The sequence below is a fragment of the Perna viridis genome, chromosome 6, assembly GCF_037379345.1.
Source record: "Perna viridis isolate PV_CMFRI_1.1 ecotype Kerala chromosome 6, ASM3737934v1, whole genome shotgun sequence".
Taxonomy (NCBI): Eukaryota; Metazoa; Mollusca; class Bivalvia; order Mytilida; family Mytilidae; genus Perna; species Perna viridis.
In genome coordinates this window covers 40,485,527-40,504,665 of record NC_142450.1, presented here as the reverse complement: position 1 = coordinate 40,504,665, position 19,139 = coordinate 40,485,527, and the positions used below count along the sequence as shown (strand labels likewise).

Genomic DNA, 19,139 nt, shown 5'->3' with positions numbered 1-19,139 from the left:
AGTGGACTCTTCTTTAATAATTCTTCTTATCCATGTTAGTTTCAGTGATTTTAGAAAAGTAGATAGATGAATCATACTACACCCCCTGAAGAAGTATTCTGAACCATCTAATTTCTTGAAACTCTGTCCCTACCTCGCCATACATAGTTAAACATAATGCATTCCAATTTCTTTAAAAAAAACATTGTCGGGTGTTGGAATGGCAATAAATAAATGGATGAAGGTAGGTATAAGCAATGTTTTAATAACGGTTAGTCTGTCAAGGACACTGATATTTCTTTTCTCCCATTGTTTTATCTTCTTTTCAATGTTGATTATTTTTTTATTATAATTTAAATTTATTATATCATTCAAGCGAGTGCTAAAAGTAATCCCCAAGACTTCAGAGGACTCATATATCCAACTAAGTTTTCTATTAGTGCATAATCTTTCATTACTTCCTATTTTAGAACCAATCCATACAGCTTTTGTTTTGTCAAAATCAGGAATTAGACCTGAATATTTAGAGAACTGTTCAAGTAGATTGAGTGTTTTCATAAGGCTTTTTTCTGTGCCATCAAGGAAGATACCAGTATCATCTGCATATTGAAATATTTTAAAAATGTTGTCTTTTATTGTAATTCCCTTAATGCCTTTATTATTTCTAATGAGGATTCCCATTATTTCAACACATGATAAAAATAGGTAAGGCGATATTGGATCTCCTTGTCTGCAACCACTTCCTATATGAAAAAAAATAGAGAAGATGCCATTTATAGTACACACAGATTGATTTCAGTATTTAAAACTTTTATGTTGTTTATAAAACCATTACCAAATAAAAAAAAAAACCATCACATTGTACAAGAATCTCCAAGAGACTGAATCAAAGGCTTTTTCAAAATCTATTAGTAGGAGTAAACCTGGAATAGCTAGATCTTCAGTACTTCGAAGAATATCATAGACAAGACGGGTATTTTTACCAATGTATCTCTCCCTTAAGAAACCCTTTTGATTTTCGTGAATTAGTTTGTCTAAGATGGTTTTAAGTCTATTTGCTAGACATCCAGATAATAATTTGTAAGTAACATTTAACAATGATATTGGACGCCAGTTTTTAAGATATTCTCTGGGTGTTGGACAACTCCTTGTTAAATTTATTGCCCTTGAAAGAAAAATCTTGAACAAGGTGAGCGATTCAGGCTCCTCAGAGCCTCTTGTTCTAATGCATTTTCCCAATTGTCATGATCTAAAACATCTTAGTGCTGAAATGACCAGCATTCATAAGGAACTATGGGGTTGTCATGTTTTGGAATGTCTTTGGGTCCAATTGTCCAGTATTGATAAGCATGATAAAAGTTTCCAGAGTGTAAGTTGTAATATCAACTGAGTTCACTATACTTATGGCCTGAAAAACCATCAATATCCACTTTGTACTTTCCTTCAGGAGCTTAAAAATAGCATCATGGCAGCTTCATTTCTGTATACATTTGTTATACTTTGAAATTGCAGTTTAGAACTAAATCAGCTTAGGAAACTATTCCCTATATGAAATGTAAATTAAATCATTTGCTTTTTTCATACACCAAAATGTTTGTGAAAATGACATTTTCAGTAATCAGTGCTGGACAATTCCACTCAAAAACATTTTGGACCATAACATTTCAGAGTGTTGTTAAGAGAATTCAAACCGTGTATCAGGAAGATTTAAACCATATTGGAAGGGTATTTAAATGATATATCAGGGCATACAAAAAAATGAAAGGTGGTAGAATTAATGTTTCTTCGGGGGAGTTGTAGATTTCGCATGTCTCATATAAACTGCATATGTCACTTCTGATATACACCACTAACAATGATTTTGAGCTGTTCATGTTTGAGAGCAATCTAATCAAAATTAGAAATATCAATTGTTCAGACATCAAATTTCATCTTTCATGACTTTGAAAGCATTATTCAAAAGGAAAAACCTGAAGATTCTGGAAAGGTCATCTGAACAGAATGCAGAATGGAGTGTTCTTAGATCCTACATGCAGTGATTGAATGGAATAATTAATACTGAATTAGATTGGTTTCAAAGCATCTACATATATATGACCTTGCTGATGCTCCTTCCCTATTAGAAAGTACTTTTAATTTCTTCAGACCTTGCAACCCTAGAGTTGATGAGCTATTGACACCACATGGCATCTGTCATTATTAACATTTTTTTCAAACACGTCCTCTGGAAGTACTTAAAAAAAAATTCAATAAAAGGCAGGATTCTTTCTCAGGGATACTACCCTGCACATAGTTTATGCTTCAGTTTTTGATCTGTCCAAAGCATGGATGCAGTTACTAAAAAGAATAAAACAAGGGTCAGACAGCAGTTTTTTGCATTTAAACCTTTAGCTTTATCAAAATTCTGACAGAGCATTAAATGTTTAGCATGACAAAATCTATCTGTGGTCAAATTTTTGTGAAAATCTAATATCCCATATCGGAGTTCTTGTCCTTTTTGGAATTTTTTGCTGTTTTCGATTAAATTACTTTAAAAAATCTTTTCATAAACTACAAGACAGAATTCAAGGAAAGTTGGTATACAATTGTTCCTGAGGGTTTCTGTCACAAAATGACTGCTTAAATTTTTGATTTGCGAAAAAACATGGCTACTGTTACTAAAAACAGAACATTTGGGGTCAGACAGCAGTGTTTCGCATATATATTTCTAAAATTATAAGGTTTAGCCAAATTCTGATTTGCTAAAAGTTTTCAGCATGATGAGATCTGTCTGTGGTTCAAATTTTTGTGAAAATCTGATGATCCATGTTGGAGTTATGACCTTTTTGTAGTGTTGTAGCTCACCTTGCCATCACTGTGTGTCCGTTGTTGTCTTTTAACTTTTTCAAACATCTTCTCTTAAACTACTTGACAGATTGTAACAAAACTTTGTATGAATGTTGAGTGGGGATACTTGATCTGGCAAAAACATGGCTACTGTTAATGAAAATAGACCATATGGGTCAAATTGCTTGATTTTGCAAATATCTAATGAATGATTTGGTTATAGCTTAAATCTGGCAGATGGTAAAATTGTTCAGCATGATGGGACAGACCCATGCTGACATTTTCAGAAAGATCTGTTGAGGAATGAATGAGTTATGGGTTCTGAAATGGATTTTTTTCCAAATTCTACATGCACATTTCTAAATTTGAAAATCTTCCCCTCTGAAACTCCTGGATGGATTGAAACAAATCTTAGCATGAATGTTATGTAGAACATCTTAAACAATCTGTGGGTGGGGATTTTTGATGTTGTGAAAAACATGGCTGCATTACTAGAAATATACCTTAGGAGTCAATTGCAGTTGAGTGATTCAGGCTCTCTAGAGCCTCTATTTTTTTGTTTTTAATGCTGTTACATTAAACAAACCTCTCATAAACTCCTGGACAGAACTTTTATACATGAAAAATATGGTTGCTTTTACAAAATATCAAATGTAGCTTAGACAAAAAAAGTTATAATAGTCTTGTTTCCTGATACCAGCAAGAAAAAAAATAGGGTATGAAGGTGGGGAAATTATTTTCTTTCAAAAACATTTTACATTGAGTTGATTGGGAAACAATCTAGACTTAAATAGTGTTGGACCTTTTCGTGAAGATCATTTCTTTAATGTAGATACTAGATAGCTTTTCCTGCCTATGATAAATAGATAAATACAATATGATTTCTAGTTTTTACTTTGATTTAGATGTAGAAGATGGAAGAGGTACTAAAACATCTCCTGTCAGATGTTTCATCTACTAAACATGTAGGCATCAAATATGCTTGTCGTTCTGCTATAGGTAAGTAGTCTACTCAACATACATGTACAATTTAGTACAGGGAGGATTTTTTTCCACTTAGTAGCAGAATTCCACTATTTTGTTTTTTTCATTACGATTCTTTCTTTTACTGTATATTTCCTTGAGACTTCTGATTTTGCCATTTCTGCTTTATTGACCTTGTAAAATCATCCCAGGTTGTAGCCTATAACCTGACACTGCTTATAGGTACTATTTTGTCATATGAATTAACCAACCTAACAAATAAAAAGCAGAAGAGAAATGGAGATTATATCTTGCTTAATTAAGAAAACTATTCATGTAAATATTTTGAAGAACTTGAGACTAAGAGCTGTTTCATTGTATCATTTACTGAGCCAAATGAATTCATTGTGGCATCCTAGAAAACTTGCTTCCAAATATTTTCTGCTTAACTCTTTCAGGTTACAAAAAAGCCATTTAATATACATTGTTGATAGATAGTACAATCAAGTATAGTTATGATTCGACATCTCTAAAAAAAGTAATTATACTAGCAGTTGAAAGTGAAGACTGAATAATGAGCTTTATTATAAAGGAAATGTATGAGCTTTAAATTGATATATAGCAAACTTTCATTTTTAGTTTTTCAGTAAAACCATTATATTTTATTTCTTGACAGATTTGCTTGGCAATAAGGATGAGTTGGACAAGATACCTACCCATTTGCTGCGAGAGAAGTGTTTGGAACCATTCCAACTGGCAATGGAAACTAAGTCTAAGAAGTTGGGGACTCATGCTGTACATGGTATTCAGGTACATGGAAGAATATCAGAATTAAAGGAAATGGATGGTTAATTATATTGGCCATGAATTTGGCTTCTTAGATTTTGCTGTTTTTATTTAATATTTTCAGTGTTTGTGCAGTTGAATACTGAAGATAATGGCAAAATGTTTGTGTACATTTTTTTTAGGAAAAATATCTGGAATTTTTTAGACATCACAAGTCAATAATTACACACATCATCATAAAGTATTGTGTGGAATGTTTAGGGTTTACCTTTGTCGTTTAATTCAAACAATTCTGATTTTAAATTCAATAGAAAATGCTAGATGATGATAGATTTCGATCTAGTATGGAGACGGAGAGTGAAGAATACTGGATGCCAGTTCAGGTGTTAAATGCTGTGTTCTGTACTCCTACTTTGTCTGAAGAGGTTCAGGTCGAAGTTATGAAGGTAAAGAATTATGAAAGAAATGTTGGCTGGAAGGTGTTAACTTTTTTTATTATATAGGTAGTAGTGTTTTATCGAATGTTCCCAGTGTAATAAATTTCAATAATTCACACTGTTAAATAAATATCGGTAATTTCACTCTCAGACTTTCTCCAGCCAAAGCGTCACAACTTCAAAATCAATCCACTGTTCACAAAATTTGAAATTTATGTTGAAAATAGCACCGAATAAATTAAGTAAATCTATGTAATAAATAAGATTATTAATTGGTTTTAGTGAATAACCATAATATGATCACTCATGCCAAGAACATTGTAAGATTTAACTCGTGCGTGGAACAAGTTCTTCGTGATCATATTTGAGTTATTCACTCCTTCCAATTAGTTATCCTATTATTATCTATTTTTAAATGGGGAAATATTTGAAGCAGTGTCCTATGAAATGTTGCTGGAAGTAAGAAAATGTATATATGATTAAAGGTAACTTGCATACAAAAATAGAACAATGGTACATTCTAGATGTGTTTGTAGTATTGCCAGAAGTAAATGTATGATTAGAAGTAACATTTATATTTAAACAATGTGAAGTTATAAATATGTAAATAAATGTAAACTTTTGGTCCGATTGCTATTTAAACTTTGATGTATTAGTCTTCTGACTGAATATTACATTTATTTTAGTTGTTACTGTCCTTGACCTTCTCAGCATCTTGGTGTATGACAGCAGGTGTCATTACTAAAGTAACTCAGGTGAGACAGTTCTATTTGTTTGTTATCTTTTATTTGGTGGTGGGAATCCTTGAATTAAACATTTATTACCTTATAAAACTTAGATTTATAACATGTTTAATACGATTCTGTGAATACAGTCGAACTTCGCTCGCTAGAACTCGGATGGCTCGAACACCCGGGATTTCTCGAACACAATTCAAAGTACCAAAATTTTTGTCCTATATAATCAATAAATAACTTTGGATTTCTCCAACTTCAATTTCTCGAATACTCGAACTGATTAGATGGTCCGTTCGTTAATAAATCTTAGAGAATATCCCACACTCGAACTCGTCAACCATTTTGTCAGCTTTGGTAATAAAAGGTGTGAAAAACTGAAACCCTATCATTAATCAGTGTCATTTTAGTTAATTACAGGTAATGACTTAAGTCATCACTAATTAGGAAGGTTTGATCTTAACATAACACTGATTGAAGTTCGAGAATGTTCCGAAGTCAGTATGATAGAAAGCATGAAAGAAAATTGGATGAAAACAAATTGTTGACCAAGGAACTTGAACTCTGATCGGGTTTAAAAGGGAACACATTATTTTTAATGTCCACAAATCAACATAATCTTCCGAAAATGAATGAAAAAGATCCATGAACTAACACAGCTTCATAGGAAGTAAGCAATTTCTAACGATAAAGTCAAAAGTGGACTGGCAACGAAAAAAATACGTAAATATTCGAATTTCATTTTCTTGGACTCCTGATAACTCGAACACATTTCAATGGTCCCTTGGAGTTTGAGTTACCGCGGTTGACTGTATATTTTTTTCGTATTTACTGAAATAACTTGAGTTATGAATACCTGAGGTGTTTCAAGAATTCTTGTAGAACCCTTTTATTAATCACATGTGATGTTCAGTACAATATTATAAATTTGTCTTCCAAATAAGTCTTTAAGTTGTTCTCAGTTTTAGAAACTGTACTTTTTGTTAATGTCTGATCAAATGTTTCTACAGAAAACTACTTCTTATTTAAAACACCAAACTTTGACCTCCTTAAAATATGTCTTATTTGGATTTTAAAACAGGTGTATATAGATACATTTATGAGCAGCTCTCACAGTGTGAAGGGGGCAATTGCAGCTGCCCTTTCACAAGTATTGGGGAGCTTTACTGACAAGTTTTTACCAGACAAGGGGGTAAGACAAGGCTGTCTGTCAAAAGCATGCTTGTTTCAATATTGTGCAGATGAATCTAATATGTATTAATATCTAAAATTGCATACCTGTTAAAAAAAATGCTCAACATCATTTTTACATAGATGAGTATTTAATTATAAGTGTTAAACCCTTAAGTCTTATAATTTGTTTTGGTCATGTGCCATTTATTCTTATTTTCCAATTTTAAATAAAGTTATACTAGATACATACATGTTAAACGTAACTATTATTGTATAATTTAGAAGTAATAGTTGTAATTATACAGCAGCTTTCATTGATTACTAGTTTTCTACAACAATAGACCCATTTATGAGAAAAAATGTTTAAACAAAAAATATGAGAGAAGCAGATTTTTTGTGGGTATGCAGCATGCACTAATTGTAAGTTGTATTTTTGCTTATCTGTACAAACTAACACCTGTCACTCTAAAGTCTTTTTTGTTCTGATGCTGTCATAATTTTTTGTGTATTGCTGTGTTCAATTCTTTACACTTATGTTTCGATAGTGCCCTGCACTGCTTAATCATGACAACTTGAAATTCAATATTCCCTTTAAAGCAATACATACCTTTAGAAGGTTATTTTATAATGAGAGGTTACTGGCATATAAGGGTCATTTAGTACTCTAACATTTGTTAAAAAAATAGATATATGGAAAACAGAATTCCAGTCACATTATAAAGTTGTTTTCTGCCCCTTTTAGTCTTATAAATGCTTGAGGTAGGGTTTCTTGGCCATGAGTCCAATTAATGTGTTGTAGTGGGATAATATGTTATCCTGCCTCTATGAGTCAGCCATTAAAAACTGTATATTGTTATTAAGAAAACATTGTGATTTAACAAAGTAAGGTTCTTTAAAGTGATCTAATTGGGAACCTTATTTCAGAACTATGTGAAATTTTGTGAATGGGCCATTTTTACTGATATTCAGAATTGTAATGGGCCATATTTTTGTGAACATTTCCATTTTTAATAGGAAATTTTCAGGTGGAATGTAATATATGCCCCATGTTTCCTTTAATCCCAATCACAGTATGATGTAGATTGAGTTGTTGTTTATCCATACATAGTATCTTAGATTTATTCATAACCATGCTTTCAAATATGTAGAAAATGCTGATAACTGGGTAAATCTTTCGTTTATATATTTGATGTTGATTATACTATTTATATGTAATCAGAATATAGAAAGCAGAATATATTGTAATATTAGTCTTTTAAAATAGTAGTCTTTACACATGAAAAAATAATTCACATTAAATTCATGTTAATTGAGCTTTACACGAAATTTGTGTGAGTTTTCAATTAAAATTGACTTAACATGATTTTTATGCAAAAATTATCATATTAAATTCATGCAAAGACTTAGTTCACGTAAAAATTCAATACAAAAATATATTTGCTTTCTCATTTTAGGTGAAAATCGTTTAAAAGTTATTTAAAAATATTTTACCTGTGTACATTTAAATTATTTTGATGCATAAATTTGAATGAATTTTAAGTTCTTTTAAAAAATGTTTATGAACATCCTTATAACATTTTAGAAACTAGTAATATACTGTACAAAATATTTATCAAACCTTTGTCTTTGATATGATTTGTTCCATAAATTACAAACTATAGTTATTAAGAAGATCTTTAACTACAAGAAACAATCTTCCTAGCAAGTCTAGGAATACTATCTTATTTCAGTTCAACATCTAATAGTAAAAACATGCATTTAAATGCAATATATGATACTTCTTTATATTGATAGTGTAGGAATATCCAATTGATTCTAAATAGTAACCACTACATGTGTTACTGAACATTACAATATAGAACATGGGTTGGAATACTAACTAGGTGACTAATATATCAGAGAATTAGAATACAAACTCATGTAATCGGACACTAGTATATTATGTACACATTTTAGTGCACATGATCAATTATAAATTGTCTTTATTTCTGTATGTTGTATCTATAGGATATTTATTGATGTATTTATTGTTTATTTAAAAAAGTTTTTTCCATCATATACCTGTAATTGTATTACAAATATTTGCTTTTATTCCTGTGTGTGTAATCATTTTTGAATGGCTACCACATTGCTTTACATATTATCTTCCTTAACTCAGTATCTTTAAACTATAATATTTTTTATGACTTAGTTCCATTCTGTAACAGAATTTAAACCTAGATCTAAATTCTCATGCATTGATTAAAGCCTACTTTTAAACAGAGTATTTCTATAAAACAATTGAATGAAGTGCATGGCATGCTGCTTACTAACACAGGCATCTTGTTATCTAACAGGGTGAAGAGAAAGCTAGTGTGATGGATGATTTTAACAGTAAAGGTTGGTGTTAGATTAGTAATACACTGACTTGACATAAAACTGATATACAGGTGGCCCTTAAAGCCATGGGAAAATGTGAGGCTGTGCCAAGCATTTTTTACCAGTACGAGGACAAATTTAAATACATATACTTTAAAGTTTTTGTCAAGTCAGTGCACTGTAACTATTTTATACTGCAACAAAAATATATATGAAAAACAACTTTTTTTATTTGATATGGGTGACATCCTGGCAACTTCAAAACAATATAACATTTGTGACATTACAACAGAAAGTTATATTCAGTCAGTGACTGTATATCACTTGTTAAAGTGCAGTCAATGCATTTTGAATGCTCAAATATAATGGTTGCAGTATGAAACTTAATATACAGCCAAAATTTCCACACATGAGAATCATATTAAGTTCAAAATTTGACTATGAATCAAGGTATGATTACCATATGATTCAGTTGTGATTAGCATATGATTATCACATGATAATCATGTTTTTCACAAATATATTGTAGTTATATGTTAGCAAGCCAAAATTTTTGAGAATCAATTGATTATCATATGACTATTGTATATTAATTATCATATGATTATTATATGCTACTTGTGTATAACACCCTATTAGTGCACAGTAAGTAGATGTGTATGGTCAAAGAATGTAATGTTGATTGTTGATGTATTCATTTCTAGTTAAATGCTGTTACAGCTGATTGAATAGTTATTTCATTGACTTATTCTTGTCATGATTGAATGGCCATTATATGATGAATATATGTCTGGTAGTTAAAATCTCTTTTTCCATAGTCCAGTACACAATCTGAGACATTTTAATTCATTAGGTAATGATCATTCTACCGAGGGAAGAATTTTCTATTCTATAAAGTTTACTGTTTTAATCGCTGTAATTCTATTAGCATAAATGTTGGAAGGTTCAACATAGAAAACAAACAACTGAAAATATGTATTAAATGTTTTTTTATTATTTGTTTTTTCTTTTTAATGTACTTTTGTCTGATTTCAGAGAGTGGTTTGTCTGAGGCTAGTTACAAAGAAATAGTTTTAGTTCTTAAATTCTTCACTTCAAAACTTGAACAAGCATCAAGGTAATGTTTTTAAGCTTTTCTTTGATTTTGTAAAACCACATTCAGAATGAAAAAAATGTCATTGGTGTTAATATATAGAAAGACTATTTTATCTATGAAAAAATAATACTAAATATGTGGTCCACTCTTTAACATTCTCAGATGATTTTCTTCATCATGATATTACTGAAATTAATTTACCGGTATATTAAATTATAGATACATTGTGACAATTGATAGTTCTAATATAGTTACTTTCCCTTGTTGTCAGTTATTGAAAATTCTGTTTTAGAAGTATAAACATGTGTTTTAATAATATTTTTAGTTCCACAACTCAGATTAGACAGGCTGCTCCTTTATTGTTAGAAGCCATCAATACAATACTAAGTAAAATACCTACAGATATACAGAGTTATCCGTCATTCCAGGAACTTCTCTGGTATGTGTTACACCAGTCATTGTCTTCACTTGCCATTAAAATAGAATTAGGTGTTAACATAACAAAGAAAGAATGAAATATGGGGTGTAACATTTCAATCCAATTATATTCCTAAGAACATTAGTTTAGGGGTATATAGGAATCATTGTATGTGTCTTTTAATCTGTTTATCCTTCAAACTTGTAAATATAATTCCTCTTAATCTAAATAGTAGATTTTTATGCAGGATACATGCACAAGGAGGTAATTCTCATTAAAAGCTTTTAATTCCAACTCATTCTACGTTGTTCAGTGGATTTCAGTGAAAATTACATGAAGGTTTGTTACTATATGTAGATGTGCATAAATTAAGTATCATTCCAATTTAGTGTTTACTTGTTCAGAGTCCACAAAGAAACTGGGGTATATGAAGCTACTCAAAATATTCAAGTTATTTTTTCTTAGTGTAATGTTAATTGATAAACAATAAAAAAAAGTTATAGTTTATAGCAGTTTGATACTTTTTCTGATAATTAATCCAGGATAATTCTCTGTTTTCTTAATAAAATTCAGTAAATAAATAAAAATAAGTAACTTACGGCTCTTTACTAAGATTCCTCTGTATTTGTAGGAAGAGTTTGTGTCCCTCTCTGATCTGTTTGCTTGGAAATCCTAAGATGGAGAAAACAACTTCATCTCCAAAGCATGCACCAACAGAAGACATAGGGCGAGGTTCAGGATGTTCTTCATCAGCTCCTAATCTACAAATGTCTACTGCAAAAACAGTCTACAGGTTAGTCTCCTACATATAATATTGTGTATTGTTATGTTGGTTCTTACTTTATGTGTCAGTCTCTGTAAGAATCAGGCAAAGGAAGAAACATGGTATAAAAAAACAACCATTTTGAAAGTGTAATTTGAGTATTTGCAACATCGGATTGAAAGAAACAGAAGAAGATTTTCCATATCATGTTGGTAAATTGAGTTATAATTTTATTGAAATGCACTGAAAATGAATGAACATTTTAAGGGCAGATTACTCTGTCAAAAACCTCATTTTTCTAACATTTTATTGAATATTTTCTGAGCAAATCCATTGATGCAGAGATCAAACAATGGCCTTTTCATATTCAAAGAGAAAGCATCCTTCAGTGAATTTGTATTGGCAGATCGGTGAATTTATGACATGCATGCATGATTCTGATTTTCCCAAATTGCATGATTCTTACAAAAACTTACACTTTTAAATACCTGCATCTATGCAAATGACACCTACAGATTTAAGTATTTTAAGATAATTTAAGAAGATATTTCAGCTTCTCTTAATTAAAAGATTATGAATGCCAAGGCATAATTTTCAGATGTAATACATGTAGATATGGAGATGTGTTTATTTTATTGCAGTATTGCCCTGTCGTTAGTTGACTTGATGGGTAGAACAGAGTCTATGAGGCCTGTTTTAGAGTCAGTATTCCATCGTATGTTGTTATATCCACCAGCACAACATAGACTTGATGCTCTCAAGGCAGTTAGAGAGGTAAGATACAACTTATTTAAGAATATATATTATAATTGTATAGTGTATTTATAATAAAATGCATATAATTTATGTAGCCTTGAATACTCATGCTGTTTCTGTTTCAATTAGAGTTTGGTTCATTCCATTAAACATATTTAATTCAAGGACCAGTAGAACTGGATCTTTAGGAGGAGGAATTGTGAATTTTATACTAACACTACTATTGTGAGATTGTTCTGGTGTAAGCAGAAACTTTAAGTACACATCTGGTTTTTTTTGGGTTTTTTTCAGATATTGAAATCTCCAAGTGGAATATTTGGTTTAGCTTTGCCAACAGAGGACATCAATATAAAATCAGTGACAAAAAATCAATACACTGATATATCACTTATCAAGTTGTAAGTACAAGTTAAGTTAAAAATAGAGAATGACATACCAAATAAATACATATGCTTGCACAACATTAAATTTTTGTGAACAACTTTTCATCAGATTTATAATATTTGTTATGAATTTGCAAAAATTGATAAGATTGCATGGTCACTATTCTGACATAAATTTTGAAATTTGTATTTTTATTAACTTCCAATATTTGTTGAATCAATATGGTTGAAAGTCCAGACAATATCCACAAATTTATATTGTGTATACTCCATTCAAAATATAGGTGGTCAAAAGGCTCCATAGAAATTTAATTTTTACTCTAAAATTAATACCTACTTCCACAGTATCTAAAAATACAAGAATTAAAATGAGAGATTCAGATCTGAACTGATGGTTAATTTCAGATGAAGTCAATATTATTTGCCATTTTATTTTAGGATTGTAGACTCCATACAGGAAAGTTGTCACTGCAATGATACCATGGTGTGTATCACTAGTGTAGCCTGTATTAATGACATGTTAGGATCATTAGAACAGATAAGTAGAGGTGGTGGTGTGACAGATGAGATTACAACCAGCATTGACAAGTTACATAGTCTACTCAACTCAGGTATTGATGATTTCATAAAACAAGTAAACAATACATAGTTAAAGTACCTTTATTAGAGGAATTGATTGCAAAATATTTAATTGTATTTGCCATTTGATATTTTAAGAAGACTACAGAGACTACAAAAGTTGTATTTTTCATTAATTTCCAATAAATTTGTGGAACCAATATAGTGCAAATGTCAAAAGCTTGATAGGAGGAAGACTGTCTTCATCTTCTGCCTTTTATTGCTTAGATATGATACATTAAAAGAATATTTACTGTTAAGTCTTTATTTTGCCACATTACTGATTTTATTGTATTTTCCACTCATCCATTTTGTGTATTGATTTTTACCCATGTACACTCATATAGCCAAAAACCCAAAGGTGTAATAGAAACATGACCCAATAACGTATCATAATTTGTGTCAAAAGTAATAAGTATTTTAGTTGGTAATTACAATTCTTTTTATGAATTTCATTTCTTGAAGATAAAACCTTTAACTAACTGAAATATCTTCAAATGAGTTGTTAGAGTATCATAGACTTTCTGTTTTATTCTTTGTTTTTCACTATATTTATGATTTTAAGTTTGGTTATTGTTTGTACCAAAATTAGAATGATTGAGAAAAAGGCTGTATCATAACAATCCACATGGCTCGTCAAGAATTTAATTACTTGATACTAGCTTGGAATTATTTATTTCAATATTTATTGAAGTTATCAAAACAAACTGGTATACTCATTGTAATAAGGAGTAAGGAATGTTAGCGATGCAGCTGTCAGAAATCAGTCCGACTAATAAGTGAATCAAGGCTAGGTTCCAGAAATTTTGGGCTGAAGATGGGGGTCCAACTTAAAGGTGGATCTATTTATACTCGAGTATATATGATATTATGTTTCATACTGGTTGGGGTTGTTGTCTCTTTGACATACTTCTCATATCCATTATCCTTATAAATAGTATATCAAGAGTGGTATTGAAGGATTGCAAGCTTAAATTATTGCCCTTGGAACCTGGGATGGGGTTCTCAAAGCTATCCTAAGATATGTCCTAAGTCACATCCTAAGACCAACTTTAGGATGGAGTTAAGATCATCTTATGACAATGTTATGTTGTGTCTCAACGCTATCTCAGACATGTCTCAAGTTAAGACGTTATAAAGACATCCTAAGTAGATTTGTGAAATGTTTAAATTATGATTTAAATTATGTTTTTATTAAAAAATATTAAATACAGGTAAGTGGTTGATATTGTTATATCAAATAAACAAAAATGCATATATGAGGGGGGCTATGGATTTTTTTTTTTTTTGCAAATAAGTTTTGTTTCATATTTTTGGTGCATAAAAAAAATCAAATGATTGCTTCCTATTTTTTGGCATGTGAGTAAATTTAAAAACTGAATAAAGTTATTGATTTTCGATTGTTACATTAGAAATAGGAACAGTAGCAAAGTGTCACTGAATCGTGAAACATTTGGGTCAAAGTTTAAAATCAAGCACATTCCTTAAAAATATGTTTGAACCGATGCGTGCCAGTCATTCTGTGATAAATGATATGTGGGAATAAGAGAAATCCAAACTTTTTGGCGATAAGATGAACCTAAGACACCTATTTAGTCATTCTAAAGTTAGGATGAAAATTGCGACTTGTTTTAACTTATGATGGCTTCAAGAACACAACTTAGGACAGAGACAAATCCTGAGATAGTCTTAGGACACATCTTATCCCTAAGATAGTCTTAGGACACGTCTTATCCCTAAGATAGCTTCGAGAAACCCACCCCTGATCAAATGTATTTAATAAACACAGACTACCACTGACTTGTATAATACAGAAGTGGTAAGGATAGAGTACATCAAAATTTAGATCTTGCCTTATATTACAGTATCTGAGAAGAATGTGCAGCCAAAGAATTCTGTATCAGAGATGAGTGATGATGAACATGAGTCCTCCAGTAGTGAAGGAGGGAGAAAGGAGTCTCATCCTAGAAGACAAACAGTGGAGCAGCAGATCATACTCCAGGTAGCAAATATTAATAGACATTATTTGAATGATGGTTCTTGCTGTTCTTGTATATTTTGATTTTTATAAAATTTTACTACAAGGTTCCATATCACAAGGGTTGTGACTTGAACCATTAAGGAATTAGCCAGTAACAATCATTTTCCCAGTTTTCTGGTCACAAACTTGAGTGATAGTGATTGTATGTCTACAAGATTTTATAAAACAATAGGTAGGATTTATTTGATTACAGAGTCTTAGCTTTTTAGAATTGGGACCAAAAAAGTGATCATAAATAAAGATCTACACCTTACTATTAGTTTCTCTTTTTTTTGTCTAATTGTAAATTTATAGTACTTCGATCACTTTCATTCTGGTCAAAATTTTATTCTGTGTCATACATTTAACCACCATTTTAATTTGGTGCTACAAAAAGTTAGAATGTGTCCCAGCTGTTCAGGGTTCACCTTTTTAGGCTGTAAGCATTTTATTATTCAACAGTTTTGATATTTTGATATTATGTTGGTTATATATATTTTTGATAGGAGAAAACCATTGATTCATAGGTTTCATTAGTGGAGTCCAAGTTGCTCATTTGCTGTTGTTGCTTTGTGTGTGTGATTTTGGTTGCTTTGTGTTCTTTGTTGTGTGTGTCTGTTTTCCATCTCTGGTCTTTGCCCCTGGATTGCATTCTTTTGATTACCACTATAATCTTGGTTCCCTTGATTACTCTTTCACGCTAATCTTTAGTTTATTATTACAGGAAGAAGTTGAGAGAAGATATACGAAGTTTGGGAGTCAGTTTGAGGATACAGAAAGACAAAGTGCCAGGATGTATGTAGAAGCATTATGTAAAGTTTTACCACAATTAACTGAGATGTATTCTGTAGCTGATGTTGATGAAGAGTTACTGAAATTCTGCTCCAGGTTCTGTAAAGGTATCCTGTCTCATGTGATGTTAATGTAGACTGTTTATAGCAACTTTTTACTAATTTACCATTATATATTTTATGTGAGTAATGAAAGTTCATTTTATTTTTAGAAATTGGTAGAATTTTATTTTGATTACTTGAATCAGTTTTACTAAAACTTTCCTCACATCAGGAACAATCTTTGAATGAATTTTAAGTAAAAAACATTGATATCAGGAGTTTGGAAAGTTTGATATTGGGAAAAAACATACTGAAGCATCAGTAGTGGGACGTTACAAATATGTACAAATCCCAAAACATGGCCTAAACATTATCACATGAAAAAGGGACGATCTATGTACACAGTGTAGCAAATTGAATGAAATAGATTACACATGTAAATGATGTAATCATGTAACTTGAGAATATTCTTAGATTTCAGTGTTTTATGGTCCATGTGAATTTTTGTTTCCATGTCTCTCTTCTTTTCAGATTTAGCCAAGAATCAAACAGAGTCTAATGTTGGTCTGGGTCACATGACAGTACTGAATGCTGACAGTGTTTACGTTGTTACCATGACTACTCTACATCTTAACCTCAAGTTATCTCTAGAGGGATTTTATGAGAATGAAAGCAAAGACCAAATAAGTATAACTGAGGTAATGAAAGATTTTTTATTAATTCCATGGATGGGAAATTAATACACAGATATTAAAAAAACATGATAAAAATTTAGATTGAAAAGGAATGGTCAAACTTATTTTTTTCCTCAGCTTTTCAAAGTTTTACCAAGAAAAAAAATAATGGTACTTGATCACTGATGTTTCTTTTTATACATGTTGTCAACGATACCCTTATATTGTTATCTTAAATGTCATATTGATATGTTTGCAGAAAGATTTTCTGGATGAAGTCTTAGGTTGTGGTTTGATGCTGTTTGTTTCTCCTGCCTGGTTGAGTGAGGTATACAGTCAGACCATATCACATGACCTTTTGAAGTCATGTGGATGTTTCAAACAGCCTGATTCTCCTATCTTGTCCATGATCAAAGGTGACTTGAATTTTTGATAAACTTGTCTACTTGTATACACAAATTTCTATTAAAGCTACATCAGTTATGTTTATTGTTGTTTTTAAACTTCTATTTATAAAAGTTTGTTTTTTAGTTTAAAGTTTCAACAATAGAACATTGATTTCATTAACCCATCAAAATTTAAGCATCTGTGGTTCATTTGAATCATAAATATCTAATCTACTGGCTTGAACCTTCACTGATAAAGTTAACCAAAGTTAGACTTTGATTTACAGGATTTGTTTTTAAGGTATATATATTTCAATCTTTGATTTTATGTTCTGGGTTATCAACCTCAAATTTATAACTATTTGGTAAATGTGACCATTCACAAAGGTACACATATTAGATAACCATGTTTCTGTTAATTTTCAAATAGATCACAGTTGTTAATGAACTTATTTCTGTGGTGGACATTAGATGAAAAACTAGTACCTATCATGGTAAAGGCAATTCATTAATAGTGAATCCCTTTTTTTAGACATAGATGGACTAGGTCACCATGACAAAGGAGATCAGTTCCTGTCAGTGATACGGAAGTATGAGATGACATCAGAACCATCATCAGAGAATATAGAACATGTAGAGACAGGTGACATAGTCTTCAATATATCTTACATTTAAGCTTTTTGTCTCATTTCTTTTATGCAATGCTATGAAATTGTAAGGGGTATATTGCTTCTGTGTGAATGTCTGTGAACATTAATAGCATATGTTTGAAATAAAGCTTCAATTATGACCATTTTTCTATTATGACCTTAAGATATAAATACTGTATTTTCCCGACTATTAGTCGTTGTGGAGTATGAGTTGAATTGCCTACTTTTACCAAAATTGACAAAAAAAGCATAGATAAGTCAAATTTGCCAGATAAGTCAAGGGTCAGACATATGCATTTATATCATAAGTGTAAGTGGAGACCTGAGTTGAGCAGTTTGTTTGGTTTTTTTTTCACAGTATATTATTCCAGCAATGTTACCTTGTATAGTATTTCTGAATTAAATTAATATTTGTATTTTTGTTAAAGTGTACTCTGTCCGTGAGTTCAGTTATTATTTATTGAATTGCGTGTCAATTGCTCTGAAGCCTTAGAGCATCAGGTGTACGAAATTGTAAACGTGTCAAGCGTGGGCACCCAGGTGTGAAATTAGTGGGAAATTAGTTTGATGAATAGGTTATAATTATGATTAGTCATTAATAAACAATTACCTGGTATTTTGAAATACATTAAAAACAAATTGTTACCTTTAATTTGGTTGCAATTAGCCATTTAGATAACACTTTAACTGATTATATATATACATGTTCTTGATTACATTTAACATTTTACCATTAACATTAGACAGAAGAAGTTTATACCATAGACCTTCTTTCTGTACCTTATTGAAAGCTTTTTCAGAATCCATAAATGCACAATACATTTTTTTCTCTTTATGCTTTAGTCGTATTCGTTGATAAATGATACTGGCACTGATCTTCGAATTTGATCGACTGTTTGACTGTTTCAGTTACAGCTTTTGTTGATTGTTTACCCAGAATTTCGAATTTCAAATATGAAATAAACAAATCTAATGAAATGTGTATGTAGATGGACATTCATAAAAATCCTTATATAAGTCGAAATGGATTAAGTCAAGGCTGACACTTCATTGAAAGAAAAGTATCGATTTACAGTCCGGAAAATACGATATACTATTTCCCTTCCATAGCAGTAGTTGATTGGAAAAACTCTTCTTATTTGGAACAATCTGGGGATAAGTATCTTCACTATGTATTAGGAAGCATTTGGTAAGTGAGCATGCTCATCATATATCTTATTTTTTTTTCAGGTTGGTTCTGACTATGGTCATATAAGAATAAAAATGATTCATAAATAGATACTTTG

The 19,139-nt window shown here is 31.0% G+C and overlaps 1 protein-coding gene across 3 annotated transcripts in view; it reads left to right on the top strand.

Annotated features, from left to right (window-relative positions):
* The window catches only part of LOC148614954 (brefeldin A-inhibited guanine nucleotide-exchange protein 3-like), a 42,392-nt gene that overhangs the window by 2,729 nt on the left and 20,524 nt on the right, over positions 1-19,139 (top strand). For 2 of the 3 annotated variants that reach the window (XM_088589507.1, XM_088589506.1), the window contains exons 2-18: positions 3,711-3,804; positions 4,445-4,578; positions 4,866-5,000; positions 5,678-5,746; positions 6,807-6,917; positions 9,235-9,277; positions 10,292-10,373; positions 10,678-10,791; positions 11,402-11,563; positions 12,175-12,307; positions 12,581-12,687; positions 13,111-13,283; positions 15,156-15,292; positions 16,035-16,209; positions 16,675-16,841; positions 17,077-17,233; positions 17,736-17,846. In XM_088589507.1, coding sequence (XP_088445633.1) covers positions 3,720-3,804; positions 4,445-4,578; positions 4,866-5,000; positions 5,678-5,746; positions 6,807-6,917; positions 9,235-9,277; positions 10,292-10,373; positions 10,678-10,791; positions 11,402-11,563; positions 12,175-12,307; positions 12,581-12,687; positions 13,111-13,283; positions 15,156-15,292; positions 16,035-16,209; positions 16,675-16,841; positions 17,077-17,233; positions 17,736-17,846 — 2,095 coding nt within the window. In that variant the 5' untranslated portion in view covers positions 3,711-3,719. The remainder of the gene's footprint in view (positions 1-3,710; positions 3,805-4,444; positions 4,579-4,865; positions 5,001-5,677; positions 5,747-6,806; positions 6,918-9,234; positions 9,278-10,291; positions 10,374-10,677; positions 10,792-11,401; positions 11,564-12,174; positions 12,308-12,580; positions 12,688-13,110; positions 13,284-15,155; positions 15,293-16,034; positions 16,210-16,674; positions 16,842-17,076; positions 17,234-17,735; positions 17,847-19,139) is intronic. The other variant, XM_088589508.1, reaches the window with a different exon arrangement.